Raw genomic sequence first — 27996 nt, 5'->3', positions numbered from 1 at the left:
CTCCCCCTCTCCTCCTCTTCTCTTCTCCTCCTCTCCTCTTCTCTCCTCCTCTTCTCTCCTCCTCCTCTTCTCTTCTCTACTTCTCTTCTTTCCTCCTCTCCTCTCCTCTCCCCCTCTCCTCCTCTCCTTCCTCCTCTTCTCCTCTCCTCTCCTCTCCCCCTCTCCTCCTCTTCTCTTCTCCTCCTCTTCTCTTCTCTCCTCCTCTTCTCTCCTTCCTCCTCTTCTCTCCTCCTCCTCTCCCCCTCCTCTTCAGTCGGACCACTCGTCCTCGGGGTCCGAGTCGTCCTCTGACTCGCTGTACTCCACGGCGATGCGTCTCGACAGGATGGTGGCCACGTCGTTTCCCGCCGGCTCCCGTCTCTTCAGCTCCTCCTGCTCCCACTGCTCCTGGACCTGACGCAGCTGGATACCTGCACACACACACACACACACACACACACACACACACACACACACACACACGCACACGCACACACACACACACATACACATACACATACACATATACACACACACACACACGCACACACACACACACACACACACATGCACACACATACACATACACACACACACACACAAGTCAGTTGTTTTGTATTGTTTACTGTATTAACTCACCCAAACTCACCCCTGTAATAACTCACCCCTGTATTAACTCACCCCTGTATTAACTCACCCCTGTAATAACTCACCCCTGTAATAACTCACCCCTGTAATAACTCACCCCTGTATTAACTCACCCCTGTATTAACTCACCCCTGTAATAACTCACCCCTGTAATAACTCACCCCTGTATTAACTCACCCCTGTATTAACTCACCCCTGTATTAACCCTTTAATCGCCAAGGACGACTTAACACGTCATTCTCCGCCATGCGTAATCTGCCAATGACGTCGTACAGCGTCTTTGAGATCAATATTTAAAAAATCTGTCATGGCAATCATATTTCACCCACGGAGACTTGAGACTTGAGACTTGCTGTTGATCTCCTCTCAACTCTCCAACGGTTCAAGACCGCCATCCCGGAAGTGGTGCTCACCCATATTTCGTCCGGCCACTCGCTATCGTTAGCGGGACTCCAGCTTGATACACTGGATAGCGATCCGTTGCCAATAACTCGATAAACAACATGATTTGGACGTATATAGTAGTATACAACCTGGAAATGGATCGCATATAACAACATCCCATAATAGCGATATTTCTGCTCCACGCTGATCACCCAACGGTCAGAGGAAGCCGCGGTGAGTTTCAGCGTGTTTGATTATTATTAAACATACACACTGCTCCGATCAACATATCACCCATAGTACATGAATCATTTAACGTCGGCCACGGACTTATAAACCCCCCCCCCCCCCCCCTCCGGTCACCAGCAGATGATGAGGCATGACGATTAGGACCTTGTACAATTGAAATTTTTTATCTGATGTCAATCGGTATCAAACTACATTTGATGATCTAATATATGTATTTGTGGCTATAACTCACGTTCTATGGAATGCTGCAGAAAACGATAAAAACATATTTATACTTTAGACCATATTTTAGTATGAATGTGTGAATGAAAAAGTAGAACGTTGCTACATCCTAAACGATAGATACTTGATGTTGAATGGGCCATAGTAATGTCAATTTAGCAATACAATTTAAAAAGTTATAGCGCTGCAAAGAAGGTGAACATCTCCATAGACAAATAGAGCTGGCAGAGGACGGTATAAGATCAGAATAATCCCTGGCAGATAAAGGGTTAACTCACCCCTGTAATAACTCACCCCTGTAATAACTCACCCCTGTAATAACTCACCCCTGTAATAACTCACCCCTGTATTAACTCACCCCTGTATTAACTCACCCTTGTATTAACTCACCCCTGTATTAACTCACCCCTGTATTAACTCACCCCTGTAATAACTCACCCCTGTAATAACTCACCCCTGTAATAACTCACCCCTGTAATAACTCACCCCTGTAATAACTCACCCCTGTAATAACTCACCCCTGTAATAACTCACCCCTATAATAACTCACCCCTGTATTAACTCACCCTTGTATTAACTCACCCCTGTATTAACTCACCCCTGTATTAACTCACCCCTGTAATAACTCACCCCTGTAATAACTCACCCCTGTAATAACTCACCCCTGTAATAACTCACCCCTGTAATAACTCACCCCTGTAATAACTCACCCCTGTAATAACTCACCCCTGTATTAACTCACCCCTGTAATAACTCACCCCTGTAATAACTCACCCCTGTAATAACTCACCCCTGTATTAACTCACCCCTGTATTAACTCACCCCTGTATTAACTCACCCCTGTAATAACTCACCCCTGTAATAACTCACCCCTGTATTAACTCACCCCTGTATTAACTCACCCCTGTATTAACTCACCCCTGTAATAACTCACCCCTGTAATAACTCACCCCTGTATTAACTCACCCCTGTAATAACTCACCCCTGTAATAACTCACCCCTGTAATAACTCACCCCTGTAATAACTCACCCCTGTAATAACTCACCCCTGCGTATGGCAGCCAGGAGGTCACTGCGGGCTCCGCTGATCACAGCTGGCACTGGTTTCCTGGCGTCTGTTGTTGCCAGGGGCAACGGAGGAGCCGCGGCTGCTGTGGGGGGAGGGGGGGCAGCACCGGGGCGGGAGGGGGAGGGCACGTAGCCTGCGGGGGGAGGTGGGGGAGGGGAGGGGCTGTAGGGGCGGGACATGGTCGCCAGGGCTCCGGCTGGGGGCAGAGAGCGAAGAGGTGTCAATCACAATATAGCAAAACACATGATGAAGTTCACTGGACCAGCTGTTCTGCAGGAGAGGTTTCAAGGTGTACGCGGTATTCTGATCATTAGTCAACTGCACCAGAACCACAGCCTATACCCACACAGAGGACCAACGACTGCATTCAGTCATTTTGGACGGAGTTGTTAAAATTCACTCTACTCAAAAAGTTAAAGATATTTAAATCTCAATGATGCTTATCTGGTTAAATAAAGGATTTGATTGAAGAGGAAACCAGTTTTAATCCAGTGCATGCAATGGAAACATCTCTCTCTCTCTCTCTCTTCCTCCCTGTGATTCTGTGGATGAACAGCTCTCTCTCTCTTCCTCTTGACCCTCCCACCATGTCTGATCCCTCCCACCATGTCTGATCCCTCCCACTATGTGTGATCCCTCCCACCATGTCTGATCCCTCCCACCATGTCTGATCCCTCCCACCATGTCTGATCCCTCCCACCATGTCTGATCCCTCCCACCATGTCTGATCCCTCCCACTATGTGTGATCCCTCCCACCATGTCTGATCCCTCCCACCATGTCTGATCCCTCCCACCATGTTTGACCCCTCCCACCATGTCTGACTCCTCCCACCATATCTGACTCCTCCCACAACATCCGCCCCCTCCCACCATGTCTGACTCCTCCCACCATGCCTGACCCCTCCAACCATGTATGACTCCTCCCACTATGTCCGACTCCTCCCACCATGTCTGACTCCTTCCACCATGTCTGACTCCTCCCACTATGTCTGACTCCTCCCACCATGCCTGACCCCTCCCACCATGTATGACTCCTTCCACCATGTCTGACTCCTCCCACTATGTCTGACTCCTTCCACCATGTCTGACTCCTCCCACTATGTCTGACTCCTTCCACTTATGTCTGACCCCTCCCACCACAGCTGACCCCTCCCACCATGTCTGACCACTCCCACTATGTCTGACTCCTCCCACCATGTCTGACTCCTCCCACCATGTCTGACTGCTTCCACCATGTCTGACTCCTCCCACTATGTCTGACTCCTTCCACCATGTCTGACTCCTACTAAAAATAGAAAATCTACCCATTTCTGGCGGAAATTATTCATAGGAACAAGATTATTTGTGCTTTGTGAAATATGTTATTTAACAGTACCCAGTGTAAATTCACTGAGCATGGATGCTCTTTTTCCAGCAACACCCTGCTTCACACACACAGCTCCATACATGCAGACCTAGGGTTGACCACTAGGAGCTGCCCAGTCCAACCACAGTCTGAGAGGGTTGACCACTAGGAGCTGCCCAGTCCAACCACAGTCCGACAGGGTTGACCACTAGGAGCTGCCCAGTCCAACCCAGTCTGACAGGGTTAACCACTAGGAGCTTCCCAGTCCAACCACAGTCCGACAGGGTTGACCACTAGGAGCTGCCCAGTCCAACCACAGTCCGACAGGGTTGACCACTAGGAGCTGCCCAGTCCAACCACAGTCCGACAGGGTTGACCACTAGGAGCAGCCCAGTCCAACCACAGTCCGACAGGGTTGACCACTAGGACCTGCCCAGTCCAACAGGGTTGACCACTAGGAGCTGCCCAGTCCAACCACAGTCCGACAGGGTTGACCACTAGGAGCTGCCCAGTCCAACCACAGTCTGACAGGGTTGACCACTAGGAGCTGCCCAGTCCAACCACAGTCCGACAGGGTTGACCACTAGGATTGATTGATTGATTGAAAAGTTTATTAACAGATTGCAGAATGGGTACAGTACAGTACAGCTCAATACATACAATTGTTAAGGGGATGCAGACCAGAGAAAGACTTTCGTCTTGTTTACATCAGGGTCCCCCATTTTCAATTCATCATATGACACACACAACATACAGATAGACAGTACTGCTACATCTATACATTTATGACATACCAAATTGGCAAATACAGTACTGTTTGTGATACAAAAAAATCCAGAAAAAGAGTGTATATACATTTGACATAGAAACTGTACATTGGAGGAGGTTGGGTAGGTGGGGTGGGGTTGGGTGGGGCTGTACATTGGAGGTGGGGGGGGGGGGGGGGGTAGGGGGACGACGACACTGTACATTGGAATACTGACAAAGCCATACTTGGTCTTTACTGTACAACTGGGTTAGGACATTTGTAGGGGCCAGTTTCGAATTGCAGTCTCCCGTAGGTGTTCTTTGAGAGTGTTTTTGAAAGTGGGTAGTGATTCACATTCCTTTACAGCTTTGGGTAGGGCGTTCCACATTGATGTGGCATAATTGCGAAACATGTTTAGTCCCTTGTTTGAGCCGAATCTGGGTTTCACATGATTTGTGGAGCTCCCTCTGGTGTTGTGATCGTGGTATTCACTGACCTTTGGGAAGTATTTTGACATGTACATGGGTACCTTGGTCGTGTAGTGTATCTTGTAGACCAGGCCCATTGCAAGTTGCTGTACTCTGTCGTCTACTCTAAGCCATCCTAGGTTGGCAAAGTGGGCAGGGGTGAGGTGGGTTCTAGGAGTCAGGTCAAGCAGTAGTCTGACTAGTTTGTTTTGAGATGTTTGTAATTTGGTTTTTAGTGCCTTTGAGGTGCTTTGGTACCATGAGGTGCACGCATAGTCGTAGTACCCTTGAATGAGTGCTCCTGCCAGAGTCTTCAGGGTATTCTTGTTTACCAGAGAGGAGATCCGGTACAAGAATCGAGTTTGTTGGTTGACTTTTTTTATTACATTGGATGCCATTTTGTCACAGGAAAGATTAGCCTCTAGGATGGAACCCAGGTAGGTAATTTCATCTTTCCTTGTGACAATATTGTCACCCACTGTAACTGAGAAGCCGTCGGTCTTGCTGAGTTTGTTATTTGAACCGAAGAGAATGGACTCTGTTTTGCCCATGTGTAATGATAGTTTGTTGTCGGCGAGCCATATGCAGATTTTGCCTAGTTCCGAGCTGAGGGTTTTTTCAACCTGTAACTTGTTCTTGTCAGAGACCAGCAGGGCTGAGTCGTCCGCAAACAGGAACAAGTTGCAGTCACAAGCTGACGACATGTCATTTGCATAAATTAGGAACAGTAGCGGTCCTAGTATGCTTCCTTGTGGAACACCACAGTTCACTGTGAGGGGGGGGGGATAGGGTACCGTTTACCTCCACCATCTGTTCTCTCCCCTCCAGGTAGGATTGTATCCAGCTCACTGATAAACTATCAAAACCAATTGCTTTTAGCTTGTCAATCAGAATGGTGTGATTGACAGTGTCGAAGGCCTTTTGTAGGTCCAGCATGACCATGCCGCAGTATTTGCCCGCGTCCACCTCTTGCTTGATGTGGTTGTTCAAATAGAGAAGGCATGTGTCAGTGGAGTGGGATGTTCTGAAGCCAGATTGGAATTCGTAGATTAGATTTTTATCCACGAGGTACTTTTCGACCTGTTCGTATACTATTTTTTCCATGACTTTCGAGATGGATGTAAGGATAGAAACAGGGCGATAGTTGCCTGGGTCTAATTTGCTGCTCTTTTTGTGCAGGGGTGTTACTCTCGCAATTTTGAAGTCCTTGGGGATGCGTCCCTGTTTTATGGAGAGGTTTATTATGTGTGTGATGACTGGGGTGATGGCGGCTGCTGAGTCTCTGAGGAATTTGGAGGGGATGTTGTCATGGCCAGTGGCCTTGTTCGGTTGGAGGGCGCTCAGTTTTTTGAGTACCTCATCTGTAGTTACCATTTCCAGTTTGAAGTCATCTTTGTGGACGCCTAGGTTCTTGTAGTATGCTACTATGTGTTCTACCCCATACTGCCCTGAGTGGGAGGGTAGTTTGTTTACCAGTGTTGTGGCTATGTTTGTGAAGAAAGTGTTTAAGTAATTGGCTACATCCAGTTTGTCTGTGATGAGCGTGTTGTCCGTCTTTATGTTTATGTTTGAGAACCTGGTTTTAAGTTTTTTACTGCAGCCTAGTTGATTATTGAGTAATTTCCAAAGTTCACGTGGTTTATTTTAGTTTTCCTCAGTTTTGTCATTGATGAATTTTTTTTTGCCGTTTTTATCATGGAGTTTACGTAATTTCTTAGTCTGTTTCTTTCTAGTTTGAGTTCAGTCACGTGGGCTTGGAGTTCACTGCTTGTGCTTTTGGTAAGCTTTGACTGACTTTTACGAAACTCAGAGCATTTCTTGTCTCTGGCTTTCATAGCGGTCAGTATTTCAGTGTGCATCCACGGCTCAGCGCGATTTTTTACCCTGGTGGTTCTTAGGGGGGCCATGTTGTTTAGTATTGTTGAGAATTTGGTTTTGAAGCCAAGCCAGGTTTCTTCAACCAGTGTACCATTGAGCTCATCTGACCAGTCCAGGCTCTCCAGTTCAAGGTTAAAGGCCTCGCTAGAGTAGGTTTTGAGGTCTCTAGATGTGACTGTTTTGTGACAGCCAGCCTTTTGCTTTAGCTTTTTGCGGGTACAGAATATCATATAATGATCACTTAACCTGCATGCTATAACCCCTTTATTGGAGATCTTGGACTTGTCAGAGGTCAGGATGAGGTCAATGGTAGTCTGAGTTGATTCACATACCCTTGTGGGTTGGGTGATTAGCTGGCTGAGGCCGTGCAGATCACAAAGCCTACTGAAGGCCTTGAAGACGGGTGCTGCTTTACGTAGCATGTCCATGTTCCAGTCCCCAATAAGGATTTTTTCTACGCCCTCCACCCCAGCTAAACACCCATCGAGTGTGTCATAGAAGCCACTGTGTTCTGGCGGTCTATAGATTGTGCCTATTGGTACTGATTTTGCCCTTTCAAATAAGATTTCAATCCATACAGTTTCAATCTCGTCATGGTTAAGGTCAGTACGGTTGCTGAATTTGGTATCTTTGTGAATATACACACAGACGCCACCTCCATACTGGTCTCTATCCCTCCTGACTATTGAATAGTCCTCGATTTCTATCTCTGGATCCTGAACAGATGAGTCTAGTTTTGTTTCTGTGAAACATAATATATTAGCCTCACCGTTTAAAAACAAATGTCTGATTTCAGCCAGTTTGGGTCTCAGGCTGTTTATGTTTAAGTGAAATATGTGAAGTCCATTTGTGTTTGTTATTTTATTTATGTCGTCTAGCTCAAAGTGTTGTTCAACTGTGGTGTGGTTGTTCTTGTGGCGGTAGGTGGGGGGGGGGGGGGTGGGGTCCTGTGCCCAGTCCGACAGGGTTGACCACTAGGACCTGCCCAGTCCAACCACAGTCTGACAGGGTTGACCACTAGGACCTGCCCAGTCCAACCACAGTCCGACAGGGTTGACCACTAGGAGCTGCCCAGTCCAACCACAGTCTGAGAGGGTTGACCACTACCTGCCCAGAGATTGAACGTATGGCCTTCCAGAATAGGATTTGATTTGATTTATGAAAACCAATATTTAACGGTAGGGTAGACTAGAGCAGGAGGACCGAATGGCATCGAAACAAAAGAGAAGACTGCTTCAGTATCTATTGCACAGAGCAGTCGTTGATGATATACCTCGGGCACCAGAGGCCACAGCCCCTGAAGCTGGCGCTGCAGAGCCCGCAGGAACGAAGCTGTTAGGGAACGCTGGCGCTGCAGAGCCCGCAGGAATGAAGCTGTTAGGGAACGCTGGCGCTGCGGAGCCCGCCAGAACGAAGCTGTTAGGGAACGCTGGTGCTGCAGAGCCCGCAGGAACGAAGCTGTTAGGGAACGCTGGCGCTGCAGAGCCCGCAGGAACGAAGCTGTTAGGGAACGCTGGCGCTGCGGAGCCCGCCAGAACGAAGCTGTTAGGGAACGCTGGCGCTGCGGAGCCCGCCAGAACGAAGCTGTTAGGGAACGCTGGCTGTCCCGTCGACAACGCCGTGAGAGGGGGAGGGGGAGGTGGGGCGGGGGGGATCTGGTGGTCACTGGGGAAGAAGAACAAAGGTAGAGGTTAAGATAAGATAAGATAAGATATTCCTTTATTGATCCCCTTGGGTAAATTCAGGCATCATAGCAGCATGGGGGAGGGGGGAGGGGAGGTACAGGTAGTAAAAAAGCAGTGTAAACAATATAACAAATCAATATAATCAACTCTGGACATGTGCATATGGGCAACAAGGTGCGAGATGAGGGTATGTATGCCGGCTCAGTTATATTTGCCCTACAATAAATTGTTACAATATATAATCTAATAATCCAATCATCTAAATCGAATCTAATATATAATCTAAAAAAAAAAGTAAATGCTGAAGTGCTAAATGCTAAATATATACAATATATAATCTAATAATCCAATAATCTAAATCTAATATATAATCTAAAAATGCTAAATACTAAAATGCTAAATGCTAAATATATGATCTGATGACGTATACAGTATTCACAATCACATAAGGTGCGTTATGCATAAATTATGTTATTCCTATTGTCTAAGACAAAAACATTAGTGAACACAAACAACTCCCTCCCAAGTTCAAAGACTAGAGTGCTATAGCTGGTGATGTCATCATGTATAAACGCCTGGGGCTGCTGACAATGAACTGGGAGAGAGGGTGACGATGACACCCAGTAATACCCCCCCCCCCCCCACAAAAAAAAATACACGAAATTGTTACTTTCTGTTTCAGTTCAATTCAGTTATTCTTTTGAATAGAATGGATCATTAAAATCAAAGGGTATTGCACATAAATAGGCACTTGAGATAATACTTCAGAACGTTGATCGGCTCAGCTGACCGACAATAAATCAAAATGACACCATTCACCATCGTAGCCTATAATAATAACAGCATTGCATTGGCCCATCAACCGGTTTTAATAAACAAACAGAAACAGTAGCATGTGCATCTTTTAGATCAATTAGGCTATGAAAATCAGGCTGCCTCTAAATATAAAAATGTATTAAATAATAATGGTTTGCTTCACTTAATTTTTTGGAATAAAAATTTAAATAAATAAATTAATAATTATATATATATATTTTTTCCGACTCTGACATGAAAATGAAAATCGAATGTGGAGACTGTGGCACGACTATTAGACAATTAGAACATTCTAACTCATCCCTACTACGCGTGTTTGAATGCATATTATGTACTTGGTCTCCATTGCCGCGGCGTCGGCACGCGTTCCGTTCAGCGCCGCCGCGTTGGCGGCGTGTGGCGCGGGGGCGGGCTGTGATGCGTGGTGATGCGGTTGCATACGGCCCAGTGAACGCTGCCTGCCGGTTGCCGTGGTTGCAGGGGCCGGCTGGGGGGGGCGGTAGGCGCGGTCTAGCGACTGCGTCTGACCGGGGCCGCTCTCCGCGGCGGCGGTGGTGGTCACGTGATCTGGCCTGTCGTCGTCGTATCCCTGCACGTCACGGTGGGGGCTGGCGAGGAACGAGGGGTCGTCACACATTCCTGACCTACGGGACAAGAGAGGGAGATGAGTACAAAGAGGTGAGACACGAGGTAGTGACATCAAACCTTAGGGTTCTCACCCCCCGCACCGAGCCCTTGGCACCACATGTTTCAACCACATGAGAGAGTAACACCCTGTGTGGTGTAAAGTTGTGGAATTCTCTCCATAGCGAGCTTAAGGGATGTAATAGTGTTTATCAATTAAAAATATATATATATATATATATATTTAGTCAGTATGAAAATCAAATGTGATCTGAATAGTGAGATATTTTATTAATTTTTTATTTTTTATTATTATTATTATTATTATTATTATTATTATTATTATTATTATTATTATTATTATTATTATTATTATTATTATTATTATTATTATTATTATTATTATTATTATTATTATTATTATTATTATTATTATTATTATTATTATTATTATTATTATTATTATTATTATTATTATTTAAATTTGTCTTGTTTAACTGTGGATTGTGTGTTTCTTGTATAATAGTATAAATTATTATTTTGTGTAAATTAGGTTGTACGCCGACCATTAAGTAAATACTTGTTTAGTTTAGGAATAAGGGGCAGGTAACTATAAGATTTATTCTTCTTCCTGCTCCTTTTGCCCATGGTATGGTATTTATGATTGTGTATGAAGAAACTCTGATTGTATTGATTCCATGTGGCAAATAAAACTCTGAACTGAACTGAACTGTGTTTCAACCACATGAGAGAGTAACACCCTCACTCTGTGTTTCAACTAGGGATGTCCGATATTGGCATTCAAATGTAATATCGGAAATGATCGGTATCGGTAAAAAAAAAAGTATTTTTATATTTTTTAACATTTATTTAACCTTTATTTACCCAGGCAAGCAAGTAAGAACAAATTATTATTTTATTTATTGTGAAAAGTATGCATAATGTGTTTTTTTGGGGGGGGGGAAACCCTGCATATATCGGTATCGGTTGATATCGGTATAGGAAATTAAGAGTTGGACAATATCGGTATATCGGATATCGGTAAAAAAGCCGAACATCCCTAGTTTCAACCACATGAGAGAGCAAACTCTGTGAGTTTCAACGACACTCTAAAAGAGTTCTGCCCCCATCTCGGAAGGAGGCCATTATATCTATAATCTCTGATGAAGGCAAAGATGGAAAGAAATGCGATGGATTCAGACCAATCAGTCTTTTGAATCAAGATGATAAACTACAGCTTGTTTAGAGAAGTAAGCCTTGGGCCTTGGCTCTACTTGGCACAGCTTGTTTAGAGAAGTAAGCCTTGGGCCTTGGCTCTACTTGGCACAGCTTGTTTAGAGAAGTAAGCCTTGGGCCTTGGCTCTACTTGGCACAGCCTGTTGTAGAGAAGTAAGCCTTGGGCCTTGGCTCTACTTGGCACACCCTGTTGTAGAGAAGTAAGCCTTGGGCCTTGGCTCTACTTGGCACAGCTTGTTGTAGAGAAGTAAGCCTTGGGCCTTGGCTCTACTTGGCACAGCCTGTTGTAGAGAAGTAAGCCTTGGGCCTTGGCTCTACTTGGCACAGCTTGTTGTAGAGAAGTAAGCCTTGGGCCTTGGCTCTACTTGGCACAGCTTGTTTAGAGAAGTAAGCCTTGGGCCTTGGCTCTACTTGGCACAGCTTGTTGTAGAGAAGTAAGCCTTGGGCCTTGGCTCTACTTGGCACAGCTTGTTTAGAGAAGTAAGCCTTGGGCCTTGGCTCTACTTGGCACAGCTTGTTTAGAGAAGTAAGCCTTGGGCCTTGGCTCTACTTGGCACAGCTTGTTGTAGAGAAGTAAGCCTTGGGCCTTGGCTCTACTTGGCACAGCTTGTTGTAGAGAAGTAAGCCTTGGGCCTTGGCTCTACTTGGCACAGCTTGTTGTAGAGAAGTAAGCCTTGGGCCTTGGCTCTACTTGGCACAGCCTGTTGTAGAGAAGTAAGCCTTGGGCCTTGGCTCTACTTGGCACAGCTTGTTTATGTCATTTGTTCTTCCTTTGTGTTGTTTTGTATGTTTGAACAAAATACGAAACATGGCAATAAATGGCAAATGGCTGCATTTATATAGCGCTTTTAGCCAAAGTGCTTTACAATTTGTTCCACATATTTCCCCCCATTCACACACACCGATGGCGGAGGCAACCAGCCAACCTGCACACCGGGAGCAATTAGCAATTAACCTCTTAAGCCCGGAGCCCTATTTTCTGAAAATCCGCCTAAAATACACGGAATCTAAATAAATGGAATATTGCTCCACTTCTACAAGGCCCATTTGCATATTCTTGGTATCTAGGGACATCTATGGACCTCAGTGAATGTATTCCCAGTGTCAGAAATATTGTGTCTATTACTAGGCTTGCTTAAATTGAGATGAAACAAAGGAGAATATGAATTATGATTTTTCTTTGCATCTTTGACAGTGAATAACACCATGCTAATAATGACCAGACTGCCACTGATCTCGTTCAGTACCTTCTTGAGATCATGTGTACAAAAGATCTAAGGAAATTAATAAAGGGAAGATGATTAAACAGAAGGTTTTGTAGATACAGTACTGAATTCTCCCATCCGGACCAATGCAATTTGAAATATTATTATAGAATATAAAATAGCAGACTTATAAATGACCTTATTATAGCCAATTCGCACATTTATGGATTGTGCCAAATCTTATATTTCAAATGCCCAAGTTCAATTTGGATTTAGTATCACAAGGCGTGCATAAGAACAGATAATGAAATCTACTGTATGTACAGTAGATTTTTTATTTTTATCAGGGTGCAACCATTTTGAAACTAATTTAAAATCTAAATGTTGCTACATGCTATAAATAGGGAAGAGAAACTAACTGCGCTTCAATATATGTCAATAACATTAAGTTGTGTGGTTTATTATCCCGAATAATAAGAGATATTAAAAAAATTCATACAGAAGTAATTTGCTTGAAACCCCATAGAGGCTTTTGGGAAGTGTCGTTCGGAAGAATTCCAACGCTCATCGAAAGCTACAAAAAAATATATATACAATTCCCGACGTTCAAATTGTCCAAAATGGTTGACTTTCGCGAACTATACAAGACCAAAACGAAAATGAAAATCGATCTAATAACACTTTAACCTATTGGTAAACTAACGTAAGGCTGATAATATACATTATAAATGCTGTTGTGACATGGTTATGATGTTTATAAAAATAAAACGCTACTTTTGTCGAACAGTCTGGAGAGATTGATTTACGACGTGATGTCATTTGCGGTCCGCCGACGGACCGCACAGGGTGGAAGAGGTTAAGTGTCTTGCTCAAGGACACTTCGACACGCTGCTTGGGAGGAGCGGGAATCGAACCCGGGAACCTCCGGATTACCAGACGACTGCTCTACCTGCTGAGCCGGGCCTGTGTGTCTGTGTGCCCACCTGCTGAGCCGGGCCTGTGTGTCTGTGTGTGCCCACCTGCTGAGCCGGGCCTGTGTCTGTGTGTGTGCCCACCTGCTGAGCCGGGCCTGTGTGTCTGTGTGTGCCCACCTGCTCAGCCGGGCCTGTGTCTGTGTGTGTGCCCACCTGCTGAGCCGGGCCTGTGTGTCTGTGTGTGTGCCCACCTGCTGAGCCGGGCCTGTGTGTCTGTGTGTGTGCCCACCTGCTGAGCCGGGCCTGTGTCTGTGTGTGCCCACCTGTCTGGAGACAGCGAGCCGTCGGAGGACGTCCCGTGGAACGGGGAGGGGGTGAGCCGAGCGTCTGGCCGGAACTCCTTGTCGTACGCCATCAGGTTCCACTCCTGGCGGCGGTTGCGCGCCTTACGCACCTTCAGAGGGACGAGAGGATGACGTTAGTCTGCGGTAGGGCTGACCCCTATTAGTCGATTAGTCGACTAATCGGTCGAAAGGAGCCGTAGTCGACCAGCCAACCTCTTAGTCGAATACAAAAAAATATTAAGAAAAGAGGCCTAGAAGCGTGGCTAACGCTAATGGCACGCATACCAGAGGCTAACTGCCTAAGAAAACAGGCACAGAGGCACTGAAAGAGGATTTCACCCTCTAATGAACACACTAGACTAGACTAATATCAAGATGTATCCATCAGTGGACCAATTGCATGCTTTTGCAGAGGACAAGAAGCCTTCAGTCGACTCCTTCAGACATTAAGCACCCCCCACAGCCCAAATGGAATGATACAAACAAAAAAAAACATTAAAAAAAATATATATTAAAAATATTATACTTTTTTTTTTCTTTTTTTGTCGACCAAATTTTGGCCAATCATAGTCGACCATCCAAATCCTTAGTCGGGGACAGCCCTAGTCTGCGGTTTCTGGCCGCAACGCCTTCCGATTTGCCGCTGCGTCTGACTGGAACACCTTACAAAACACCCTTAAACTCACTGTCCTCACGTCCCGCTCGCTGCTTTTAAACTAAATCTGCAACAGATCATAACCGACTGTTGCACCTGCTGACCGCCTCCCGATCGCACGCATAGCCCTCAGACTCCTCTCTCTTCCCCCTAGGCCCCCTCACCTACCTCCCTCCTTCTCCCCCTTTCTTCTCTCTCTCTCCCTCTGGTTCTCACTCTCCCTTTCTCCCTTTCTTTCCTTCTCTCTCCCTTATTTATTGTAATTTTCCTTGTATACTATTGCTATTGTAATTTATAAAAAACATTATAATAATTACTTGTATGCATGCACATAACCTTGTTTTTGTTGCAGCCTTTTCCTAGACGTTCACAGAAAAGTAAAGAAACACTTTACCACAAGAAACAAACTAAGTTCTATTTGATGGCAATAACGTTGAGGTTTGTTCGACCCGTGAGATATATTCACGACACCCCACAGCAGCTCGACTGAAGAGGAGGACCAGTCCATCACTGATCCATCCGCCAATGAATGGATAGAAAATGTACGGAAGGTATTACTGTCCGTTGGTTTATTTTTAAATTAGAACATAACATCAACTCTGTCTGTCCAACAAATGGATAGTCATTGAAAATGTACGTTTCCTAGTAACACAATTGCCAGTAATCAGTTGATTACCATGACTAGGGCAGACTCTCTTACTGATGAAGTGAAATAGAAGGTATATTGTATATATATATGCAATATGTATTGCATGCAGTACAGATATTTAATAAGAAACATATTTTTACTAGTGCTGTCAATTGATTAAAATATTTAACTCGATTAATCGCATGATTGTCCATGATTGGCCAATCGCAAATTAATCACATATTTTTCTACCTTAAATGGATATTTTTCAAGTTCCAAGTTTTAATACTCTTATCAACATGAGAGTCAACAAATGCTTGCTTTATGCAGCCATTTAACACAAAAGGATGACCCTCATGCATTGCAAATTTGCATCAAATTCAAAACAGAGTGATGCACAAAATAACTTAAAAGAAAATAATAATTTAAAACAATGAATAAAGTGTGCATGAAATAATAGGGGAAAGAAAACGTTAGGAACTTGTTACATTCACCCACACAAGGGCTGAGTAATCACACCCCCCCCCTCTCTCTCTCTCTCACACACACACTCTCCCAGCTCTCTTTCTCTCTTGCCCCTTCCTCATCTCTCTCACCCCCCTCTCTCTATATATATCTCACACACACACACACACACACACACACACACACACACACACACACACACACACACACACACACACACACACACACACACACACACACACACACACACACACACACACACACACACACACACACACACACACACACACACACACACACACACACACACACACACACTTCAGAAACAAACATGGTATCAATGAGAGCATCAATAATACACCTGAGTGAAGTCTAGTAAAAAAAAAACGTAAAAGTTAATCATGAGTTAAAAAAAATAGTGGCGTTAATAGATACTGCGTTAACTTTGACAGCCTTCATTTTTACATATTTGTATGTATATATCCCATATATATATATTAATCAGATTAGACCTTACCTGGTTCAAGTGTTTAAAACTGTAATCAGATAAAAGAGGGGGGGGGGGGGGGGGGGTTGGCTGGGTGGACAATAGAAGAAGAAAGAGCTTAACACACCTTTTTCACATCACGTCCCGAGGACTCTTCCACGTTTTTCTGTTCCTAGAAACACACGTGTGCACATACACACAAACACACGTGTGCAGATACACACAAACACATACACATGCTTGAGAAACGACACAGAATGGAAAGTACAAGTAGACAAATACTCCGTTCTTTGGATGAGATGTTAAAAGCACTACTAGGAGGACTTTGACATTAATATATCATTTTAAATTCAATGTTCATACCGTGGCAGGATTACTGCAGAAACATGTTGAGATCGATAGAGGCTGAAAGACAATTAACCAGCCACGAGTTCATTAACACTTTGGATGCCACGCCTCCCCGTCTCAAAACCTTGTTGCGTGCCACCACCCACTTCAATGATAGCGCTCTCATATTTGCGAACGCATAAACTACATCTTAAATTATGGCTATGTGTCTAATCTGGCCGTCGCTTATCAAAGACTTGTTTGCAGTCAACATTGTCGAAACGGATTGTTTTTTAATCGGTTCATATCCGTTTTATACCATTTTGAAAAATGCTTGTTTCTTGAAACTTCCAGAAGATTTCAGAATATTCTGTGATAAACGCCCTTTACTGTAATACACAAAACACGTTGTAATTTTTCGGCCTATTTATGAATAGTTTTCAAATAAACGCTAGATTATCGATAGTATATGTGTACTTATGCACACTATAGAAGCGGGCTGAAAAATCGAATCTCTTATTTCCTGATCGCACACACACACTCACAGCCACACTCACACACACAGGGCCCACGTTGATATCTCTGTGAAAAAAGCTCTGATTATCCTAAAACTGGTCAAATAGATTCCTTACCTCAGATCAGATGTTCTCCAAAAAGATTATTCCAATTCCTGATCGCCATTCCAAATATCGATCGCGTTTATTGATCCAACGCTGGGTGGTCGAAACACCGATTCCACGCTGTTCTGAGGCTCCACAATGAATCCGATCGTCTCGGGTGACTTGTCTGAGAAGTCAAATGAGGAAGCAGGATCCCCCCCCCCATGCTTTTCATTCAGTCTAATCCAATGGGGTGCAGTACCACAGGGAGAGACGATAGGGGGCGATATTTTCCCAATGGAGCTCAGAGAGAGTTCCAGTGGTAACGGGAGGCTAGATTGATGAAATATGAATGGAAATCGCTAATAAAAAAAAAAAAAAAACGATTAAAAACGAGATTTCTCGCTCCGTGGCACTCAAACGGGGCATGAAATAACGAGAATTCTCGTTCGTGGCACTCAAAGTGTTAATATCCCCTATTTTATATTGATATTCTGTGGTTCAGGTCGGACACCAAATGTGCTCTATCAACAGAAAATAACTCCACGTTCACGGGCTGTTCACCCTCTCCTCTAGTCATCAAAATAACTCCCATGCCAGGGGGCGTGAACAAATGGCAAAATATCCTTGCAACAGGAGATTATGGGGTTTATGGGAAATGTTTTCTTAAATGACAATTAGGCTATTGTTTTGGCAATGGTCTCATTTGCTTACTGTAATTACACCAAGGTATCACAACCAATCTGACAATGATATATTTTGTTGAAAATTCACCTTGTAGTAGTATCTTTAAACCGAAGTCCTGACCTTACTATAAATTCCCGATAAATAGATAGATAGATAGATAGATAGATAGATAGATAGATAGATAGATAGATAGATAGATAGATAGATAGATAGATAGATAGATAGATAGATAGATACCTTCTGCCTCCTCTTCTCCTTGCGTTTGTTTTCTGTGGCCTGCAGCATCTTCTCCTTCCACAGGATGAAGAAATAGGATGAGTCCGTGTAGAACTTGAGGCCATCCTTCTTGTCATCTCTGGCACGCGCACACACACACACACACACACACACACACACACACACACACACACACACACATACACACATACACATACACACACACACACACACACACACACACACACACACACACACACACACACACACACACACACACACACACACACACACACACACAATGAATAATTTATTTGTGTCCATAACACTTCAAGAAATACATTATGCTATCGGAAACGTTGCAGCACCAGGTGGAGCCATATACAATAACACACTATGTATACTGTATATTATGACCCATTGGGAAAGGAACATGCTAAAGTATTACCAACAATAACAAACAAAAATGTAACCACAAGTTTGCAAATTAGGGATGTGCATGACTGACCAAAATCATTTTCGAATAGTCTACTGTTGTTAAGACTGAATATTGGGCGGGCAGGCTCTGGTGAGGAGCAGAGAGCAGGCTCAAGAGCAGGGGTCTCAAACTCAATACCTGGGGGCCGCTGGAGGTAGAGTCTGGGTGAGGCTGGGCCGCATCAAATATTCCACAAAAAAGGGGTTTCAAGTATTCCAAAAAAAAAGTACAACTGATCCAATCTTCTCAATCTTTAGCAATAGCATTTCAGAACATGAACAGTTCTTCAGAACATGAACGGTTCTTCAGAACATAGGCTTCTCAGTGGTGTCAGTGGACTCATCTACAGCTATGGAAATGCATGTGCATTTTTTTTTATTCTATCACAAAGCTGTTTAATTAAATCACCAGCCAGTATTTCAGTTATTCTGGTTGCTGTGCGATCTGAGGGGGATTTGCTTTTGTTTGCCTTCAAACATGGTCTCCATCACTTCAGTCATACATTATTTTATTATGTATGCATCAGAGAATGGCTTCTTGTGTTTAGCCAAAACCCATGCCACTGAGTGAGGACTTGGTTGCTTTTTCTCGTTGTGACATAGATTTAACAATAATTCTGCTTGCAGCTTGATATGATGATTTCATTCCATTTATTTGTGGTTCTTAGCACTGAATTTTGAGGAAAGGTTGCATCAAAATAACTGTTTTGTTTCGTAGTGGCGTTTCAAATTTCCACTCTTCACAAGAGCTACCGTTTCTTGGCATATTAGGCACATTGGTTTGGTGCTGGGAGGATGCACGCATATTTTTCAGTCCATTCACCTTTGAATTGCAGCGATTTTCACTGTCGACTTTTGTTTTACTGGCCATCTTTGAACATGCCACATTTTTCTACTAGCTGCCTGCTGGCGAAACTAGGCTACTAGCTACATTTATCTCACGGAGATAAAACTGGGAACGAGGTTACTAGCTACAGTACCTGCAGATTAGACTACCAGTAGATGTGCTGTCAACTCTCGCTCTGACGCGAACCGTTGAAAGAGATGACACGCATTCGGTGAAGACCCGCCCTACTCTGCCTCTGATTCGCAGACTGTGGGTGGGGGGGGGAACGCTGACGGGACGCTGAATGTGATTGGACCAGAGTAGACAGACACAGACAGTGGAGCAGTGCTTGCAGAGGAGATAGCGGATAATTTTGAGGATGCCTGCCATACGCACTGGGTGACAGGATATATTTTCCTTCCACTTTACTTGATATCACTCCGGAATCACGCTTCAACCAAGTCACTAACGTAACGTTGCTGTCATGAGCCTGCGCTATGGTAGCCTACAAGTGATCAAATAAATTAAACTTCCAACTCGTGCAACGACTCGGCAAAAAGTTGCGCGCGGGCCGCACTAACACTAAACTTTGATGTCAAGTAGGGGGCGGCAAAATATCATCCAGCGGGCTGCAATTGGCCCGCGGGCCGCAAGTTTGAGACCCCTGCTCAAGAGGCTCTACGAGGAGCAGAGGGCAGCTCAAGAGGCTCTACGAGGAACAGAGGGCAGCTCAAGAGGCTCTACGAGGAGCAGAGGGCAGCTCAAGAGGCTCAAGAGGAGCAGAGGGCAGCTCAAGAGGCTCTACGAGGAGCAGAGGACAGCTCAAGAGGCTCTACGAGGGGCAGAGGGCAGCTCAAGAGGCTCTACGAGGAGCAGAGGGCAGCTCAAGAGGCTCTACGAGGAGCAGAGGGCAGCTCAAGAGGCTCTAGAGGAGCAGAGGGCAGCTCAAGAGGCTCTACGAGGAGCAGAGGGCAGCTCAAGAGGCTCTACGAGGAGCAGAGGGCAGCTCAAGAGGCTCTACGAGGAGCAGAGGGCAGCTCAAGAGGCTCTACGAGGAGCAGAGGGCAGCTCAAGAGGAGCAGAGGGCAGCTCAAGAGGCTCTACGAGGAGCAGAGGGCAGCTCAAGAGGCTCTACGAGGAGCAGAGGGCAGCTCAAGAGGCTCTACGAGGAGCAGAGGGCAGCTCAAGAGGCTCTAGAGGAGCAGAGGGCAGCTCAAGAGGCTCTACGAGGAGCAGAGGGCAGCTCAAGAGGCTCTACGAGGAGCAGAGGGCAGCTCAAGAGGCTCTACGAGGAGCAGAGGGCAGCTCAAGAGGCTCTACGAGGAGCAGAGGGCAGCTCAAGAGGAGCAGAGGGCAGCTCTACGAGGAGCAGAGGGCAGCTCAAGAGGAGCAGAGGGCAGCTCAAGAGGAGCAGAGGGCAGCTCAAGAGGAGCAGAGGGCAGCTCAAGAGGAGCAGAGGGCAGCTCAAGAGGAGCAGAGGGCAGCTCAAGAGGCTCTACGAGGAGCAGAGGGCAGCTCAAGCAGAGGCCAGACTAGCGCAGCAAGCCTAGGTGGAACTAAGTATAATCAAAAAAAAAATTATTATATTTAATAATAATAATTATTTTAAATGGGGCTGTACCGAATAGTTCAAAGCTTCGAAGCTTCATTCATAACTTTGACATTCAAATTCTAAATCAATGTTTTTAAAATATAATTTATGTGTCTATCCATCTGTTTAAACCAATGGGGTTTTTCTTCACAGTTGCAGATAAAGATTAGGCTACACTAATATAATTTTTTTTTTATTATGTTTTTGGTAGATTTTTATTTGTTTGTTCTACCCGGCAGTCCGGTAGAGAGAGAGAGAGAGGAAGGGCGGGAGACAGAGCGGGGGGGAGACATTCGGCAAGGGACGCCGGGTCTGGGCATCGAACCCGGGTCGGCCGCTTCGTGACGCAGCGCGATACATGGTGTGCTACTAGAGCGCCCAGGCTACACTAATATTATAGTATTATACTATTATAGTATATAGTATATAGTATATAAAATAATTTATAAAACATTTATCATAAATGATGTTGTGAGGGCTGGCCCAGTACTGCGCGCTTCCAGGTGCCAATTACCATCACGCACCTGAGAGGAGTTACCAATCAGCTCGACGGGAGTCCTCTTATACTCAGACCTGGAAAGAGTAATTCACGCCTTCATATCCTCACGCTTAGACTACTGTAACTCCCTGTACCTGGGGCTAAATAAATCCACCATAGCCCGTCTACAACTCCCCAAAAACGCTGCCGCTAGACTGCTCACAGGTACCCGGAAGAGAGCCCACATCACCCCTGTACTTGCCTCCCTCCCGGTGCGCTTTAGAATAGACTTCAAGGTCCTTTTATTGGTTTATAAAGCCCTAAATGGTAAGGCCCCTGCTTAACTAGCAGACCTCCTCACCCCCTATACCAGCGGTTCCCAAACTTTTTTGGCCGTGCACCCCCTGTCACCTCCCGACCTAGCTGACGCACCCCCAAATGGGTTTCTGTTAGAATTTCTTTTGCTGGTCTCTGTGCACAGATTTTATTTTTTATTTGATCTCTTCCCACGGCAACTATGGATAGGGAATTTCTTTATTTAATTAAAATGTTCACGACAACGTGGATGCATGTACTCTGCCAGCATGTTTAATATCCATAATACTAAAGGTTTGACTAAGATTTTTATGAAATTGTATTGTACATTCTTTTTTATTTATTTTTTTTATTTACCACCATTAGCCTTTTCATGTCACGCACCACCTAGAGGGCGCTCGCGCACCACAAGGGGTGCGCGCACCACAGTTTGGGAACCACTGCCCTATACCAACGCCAGGGCCCTCAGATCGGCTGATAAGGGTCTCCTAACCACCCGTAGGTCTAACTTCAAGTCTAGGGGGGGACGTGCTTTTGCGGTCGCAGCCCCTGACCTCTGGAACAGCATCCCCATGTCCATTAAATCTGCCCCCTCCATCGAGTCTTTTAAATCAAAACTCAAAACCCACCTATATCGCCTGGCCTTCCCTGACTCACTTTGACTCTTGCCGTACTTGTTGACGTGTTGTTCTGTTTTTCCTTTGTCTATCCGTTGATTTTATTAAATCTTTTCAGTTTATTTTATACTTTTCTTTGTACTTAGCTTAGCTATGTGAAGCACTTTGGTTGACAAGCGTCATGTTTAAACGTGCTATATAAATAAATTTGATTGATTGATTGATTGATTGATTGATTATACACGGTTTGCTGAACATTCAGTGTCGGGTCGTTTTGGTCACCACCAGCTACTGCTTGTACCTCTTGTGTGTTTTCTCCGGTACACCTTTGGACATTGCTGCTGTTTCCTCTCTCTGCCTCCGTGGACCCGTGCCTCGTATTTATACTTTGCCCTTGGTGAGTTTTTGGATATCTATTTTTGATGAACTAATATCCTTGTTTTATCCTGGACTCAATACCTCCATCTGTTTTTGTGTGTTCCTTAACACTGAAGACAATACCTTCATCTGTTTTTGTGTGTTCCTTAACACTGAAGAATTGTCACTTTGTTTTGTTACTAGACTCTGCCTCGTAGATTTCTACGTTTCTATTACTGACATTCTCCGTTTTCTTTTTCTCCACAAGTAGATTATTATCCAGCTGCAGAGCCGCAGAGCCCTACTCGGCTAAAAGGATTATCAAGCTGCAGAGCCGCAGCGCCCTACTCGGCTAAAGGATTCTCCTCGGATGGATTTACTTTATTGTTGCCCATTTCTGTTGTGAAATAAATACGGCCATCGTTTTTGGCTAACTCTGAACTACCTGTCTGTGTCGTGCTGTTGGGGTTGTTTACAAACCATAACAGATGTAGCCTATCTGCATCCGCTTGGCGCTCGGCGCTCCATCAAGACGTCACCATCACTTCTGTACCAACCGTGCCCTTATTGGATTATTTATGTGGACGAAACTGATGAGTTATATTCATTAAAGAAAGTTGATTTAATAAAATAAAAAATACAAATGTAATCAGATTAATCACTTTATTCAAATTGAGGATTTTGTTTGAGGATTTAATTTGTTTTATTATGATTATGTCATAAAATATGACGACAGACATTCGAAGCTTCATTAGAAAACTTCAATAGAAGCTTTAAAAAATCATGAATATTTTTTTCCTGTTGTACCGAACCGTGACGCCAAAACCGAGGTACGTACCGAACCGTGGCTTCTGTGTACCGTCACCCCCCTATATATATAATGTTCAATATGCCAAGGAAGACTGTTCAGCCCTGACCTGTAGGGAGTCAAGATGTTCAAGGGTGGAGGTTTGTCACTACGCTGGTACATCTCCATCACCGGGTTGAGGATGGAGCTCCGCGACACCACCTGCTGGTCCTGAATGGTACTGCTCCTGAAGGCCTTCCGCATATTTATATCCTGGAGAGAAACTAGAGGGAAAATATTATTTTTATTATTATTATTATTATTATTATTATTATTATTATTATTATTATTATTATTATTATTATTATTATTATTATTATTATTATTATTATTATTATTATTATTATTATTTATAAACTAACTGATTAACTGGGATGTTAGTTAGTTAGCTAGCTAGCTAGTAGCTACTTGCTTAGATAGACGGAATGCTTAGCTAGGGGATAGGGGAGGCGTTGCTATTGCTGGCCAACTCTCAGGTTCTGCCATGAGAGGTCTGGAGAAATTCACCTCATTTTACTGGCAGTCGTACATTTTTCTGACCAATCGATGGGTTGGAAAAATTATTATCCTTTTTTTTTTCAACCAGAAAGTAGGGCAGGAACAGATTCATGGCACACAACCACTGGCAGAACCTGTAAAGACAGCCCAGGAACCCTTTACTAGGAGGTGTCATAAATCTCTGGTGTATGTCATAAATATCTGGATGTAACAGTACTGTATCTGTATGTCGTGTATGTCGTGTGTGTCATAAATGTCATGATGAATTGAAAATGGGGGACCCTGGTGTAAACAAGACGAAAGACTTTCTCTGGTCTGCATCCTCTAAACAATTATGTGTATTGAGCCGTACTGTATTGTACCCATTCTGTAATCTGTTAATAAAGGTTTCAATCAATCAATCAATCAATCAATCAATCAATCAATCAATCAATCAATCAATCAATCAATCAGGTGATACCAGTAAAGACAGCCATGAAGCCTTTACTGTGGAGGTGCTTTCACATGACCCTGGAGTCTGATGCACACAGAGAAAGGTGGTAAATAACTCCACTCACTAGGAATGTGACGGAAAATGAACGTCTGCGTGTGTATATCAGTTACAACGCGCTATACGCGATACAAACATGGTCAGACAAGAGCACATCAACCAAACAATGGACCAGTCTAATTCCTGTGGACAGCCTGAGGAATGGACCAGACTTTGGAACACCCTCCCTACGACTGTCCGAGACTCTCCCTCACTCCCCACCTTTAAATCCAGACTCAAAACCTACCTGTTCTCCCAAGCATACAACCTTCCCTACCCATAACCACCCTCCTCCAACCTACCACCTCTCCTTCCCCTTCCCTACTTTCTCTCCATCTCCTGTCCCCCCCCTCCCCTCCCCTCGGTTTCCTTACTTCCCTGACTGGGCCTACTGGACTCTGTATCTGTTACTTGTTATCCGTGGTTGTATGTCCTGCGTCTTCATACTGTTGCTTATTCCCTGTGGTTCTTTGTTTCTTTGTTCATTTGTTTTGCTCATTGTCAGCGCCTTTGGGTTCTTGAAAAGCGCTTTATAAATTAAATGTATTATTATTATTATTATTATTATTATTATTATTATTATTATTATTATTATTATTATTATTATTATTATTATTATTATTATTATTATTATTACTACACACAGTTAACCTTTCACTACCACACTACAGACGGTTAACCCTTTCACTACCACACTACAGACGGTTAACCTTTCACTACCACACTACAGACGGTTAACCCTTTCACTACCACACTACAGACGGTTAACCCTTTCACTACCACACTACAGACGGTTAACCTTTCACTACCACACTACAGACGGTTAACCTTTCACTACCACACTACAGACGGTTAACCCTTTCACTACCACACTACAGACGGTTAACCTTTCACTACCACACTACAGACGGTTAACCTTTCACTACCACACTACAGACGGTTAACCTTTCACTACCACACTACAGACGGTTAACCCTTTCACTACCACACTACAGACGGTTAACCTTTCACTACCACACTACAGACGGTTAACCCTTTCACTACCACACTACAGACGGTTAACCTTTCACTACCACACTACAGACGGTTAACCTTTCACTACCACACTACAGACGGTTAACCCTTTCACTACCACACTATAGACGGTTAACCTTTCACTACCACACTACAGACTGTTAACCTTTCACTACCACACTACAGACGGTTAACCTTTCACTACCACACTACAGACGGTTAACCCTTTCACTACCACACTACAGACGGTTAACCTTTCACTACCACACTACCGGTTAACCGTCTGTAGTGTGGTAGTGAAATGGTTCACCTTCTGTAGCGTGGTTGTGAAAGGGTTAACCATTTGGTAGTGTGGTAGTGAAAGGGTTAACCAAGAAAATGTGTTCCACGCAAACCGAACTGCTTCAGTTTGGAGAACTGGCGCAAGGACTTCATGATGGCCTTCAAGGTCCCCTGAACTTTATTAGATCACTATCTGGAATATGTTTGTGTACTGAACCTTTGTAACACTCTGCAACCCCCCCCCACCCCCCCTCACCCCCTTGTTGTTATTATTATTATTATTATTATTATTATTATTATTATTATTATTATTATTATTATTATTATTATTATTATTATTATTATTATTATTATTATTATTATTATTATTATTATTATTATTATTATTATTATTATTATTATAATTTTTTTTTTTTTTTTTTTGTCTTAGTTTGTCTTGTCATGTATGTATTGTCTTGCTTGTGAAAAATAAAAAACTTTAAATATAAAAAAAATAAAAAATGTGTTCCTAACTAGTTCAGGAATTATTTTGTGGCTGAAAAGCAAGAATCGTAATAGTTCAATGTTAAAAAAGGATTGGACGATGACATCACTTTCAAGCCCTGGACGCGCAGCCTACTGGAGCCGGTCAGGTGTGGACTGCTATCAGAAACTCAACTCACAACTTTCAAACTGGAAGTGTACATAACAAAAGAACTAACTAGCTAATGCCCCGTCTACCTACCCTCTTCCACAGTGGAGTCCAGCTGAGTGACTTTAACAGCGAGCAGATCAACTCTATCTTGGAGGCTGTTCATCCTCAGATAGAAGCTGTTCGCCTCCATGAAGAGCTCGCCGAAGATGTCCTCAGCGTGGCGACCTGGAGATCAAAATATGTAAGAACAGTTACTTAAATATGGTAAAAGAAAAATCTGGTCAAATATACCCTCGCCAATGACATACAGTACATGGAAATAAATGAATTACAAAAAAATCTACATTTTAAAAGGACCATACCAGTAATACATCTAAGAGCAGAGTGATAAATAGCAACTAAGGGCTTACGGGTGGAATGGCAAGAATGACTTGGAACCCACATGTCAAAGAGACTGGTCTGGTCCTGAAGAATGACTTGGAATCCACATGTCAAAAAGACAGGTATGGTCCTTTAAGAAGAATGGACCTCATTCACCAACATTGGTCCTCATTCTCGAACGGACATACGTGAAAATTACCAAGGAATTCCTTCGTAACTCGAATTACGAACTTATTTGGCATTCTCGAATGGCTTCGTATTTTAAATTCGTTGTGGGATTTATGGACTCGAAAAGGCAGTCGTAAGTCGGACATAAGTCAGACAGACCGGTGTGCGCCCGTGTTTTCAACAGCTTTCTTTGGGACAAGTCCTTGGGGATTGCCGTCACTTTGATTCCAGAGACATCCGCGGAATTAAATAATTATAATGATAATAAATACGACAATATTTGTATCATTAACAATTACGTTTTGCATTTATAGTCCTGACTCAATGAGGCATCGTGAGCATTACACACACACTGCAAACTAAATAAATAAGAAGTAACCCAACCACCGCGGATATAGCTACTGTATAGTGGAATAGACTGTATTAATATGCCATATTGTGAGGCAGGCTCAGCGCGCGAGCACACACACATACACACACACACACACACACACACACACACACACACACACACACACACACTGTAAATAATACACGATTGGGTTTAGTTCTCATTTATTCACTGTCATTTGCAGTGTTGGTGTAGTGCTTTTATTTATTTTTGGATATCACGATGTGTCGTTGAAGCATGACTGTAAATGTAAAAACGTAAATTTGTATCATCGACCGGGGACGTTTTATGAGTTGTCAGCTCCTGTCTGTCATTCATTTCTATGCTACAGACGCGACCGGCGCGTTCCTTTTCCCAGCGCCGTGCCTCGCGTTTTTGGGCGGAGTGCTCCCTACTAAACTAGTAAAATGTTTGGAGAGGAGCGCGCTCATCAAGGTAACTTTTTTCGACCGACCAATCAACATCGAGGAAGTGGCGGAGCTGCGGCAGTCGCGAGACCCAGGAAAACGCTCGGGGGAGCTCCCCCGAAAATCATGGTATGGTTCGCACACTGCACACACGCACACGCACACACACTCACTGAGTCCGCCCAGCTGCTTGATGACAGCTGCCAGGGTGCTGTTGGTGACGCACTCCAGCTCACTCACAACTCCATTTGGCAGAGCGCCACGACACAGGTATCTGGGATCGATGCTGCGCTTGACCAGCGGCAT

At 44.1% G+C, this 27996-nt stretch overlaps 1 protein-coding gene across 1 annotated transcript; it reads right to left on the bottom strand.

The window, feature by feature from the left end:
• Nucleotides 1–249: 249 nt before the first annotated feature.
• LOC311231802 (actin-binding protein WASF3-like) lies at nt 250–27996 on the bottom strand (the record flags this gene model as incomplete). Its single annotated transcript, XM_084318427.1, has 10 exons — nt 250–410; nt 2529–2747; nt 8264–8655; nt 9827–10135; nt 13794–13924; nt 16177–16221; nt 17900–18017; nt 23457–23610; nt 26434–26568; nt 27864–27996. The coding sequence occupies 10 exons, from the start codon at nt 27994–27996 to the stop codon at nt 250–252; spliced, it is 1797 nt and encodes a 598-aa protein (XP_084174553.1).

The sequence above is a fragment of the Notolepis coatsorum genome (genome assembly GCF_963971535.1).
Source record: "Notolepis coatsorum genome assembly, chromosome: 7".
Classification (NCBI taxonomy): domain Eukaryota; kingdom Metazoa; phylum Chordata; class Actinopteri; order Aulopiformes; family Paralepididae; genus Notolepis; species Notolepis coatsorum.
Note: the sequence above shows the minus strand (reverse complement) of the source record. Positions and strands in the feature narration are given on the sequence as shown.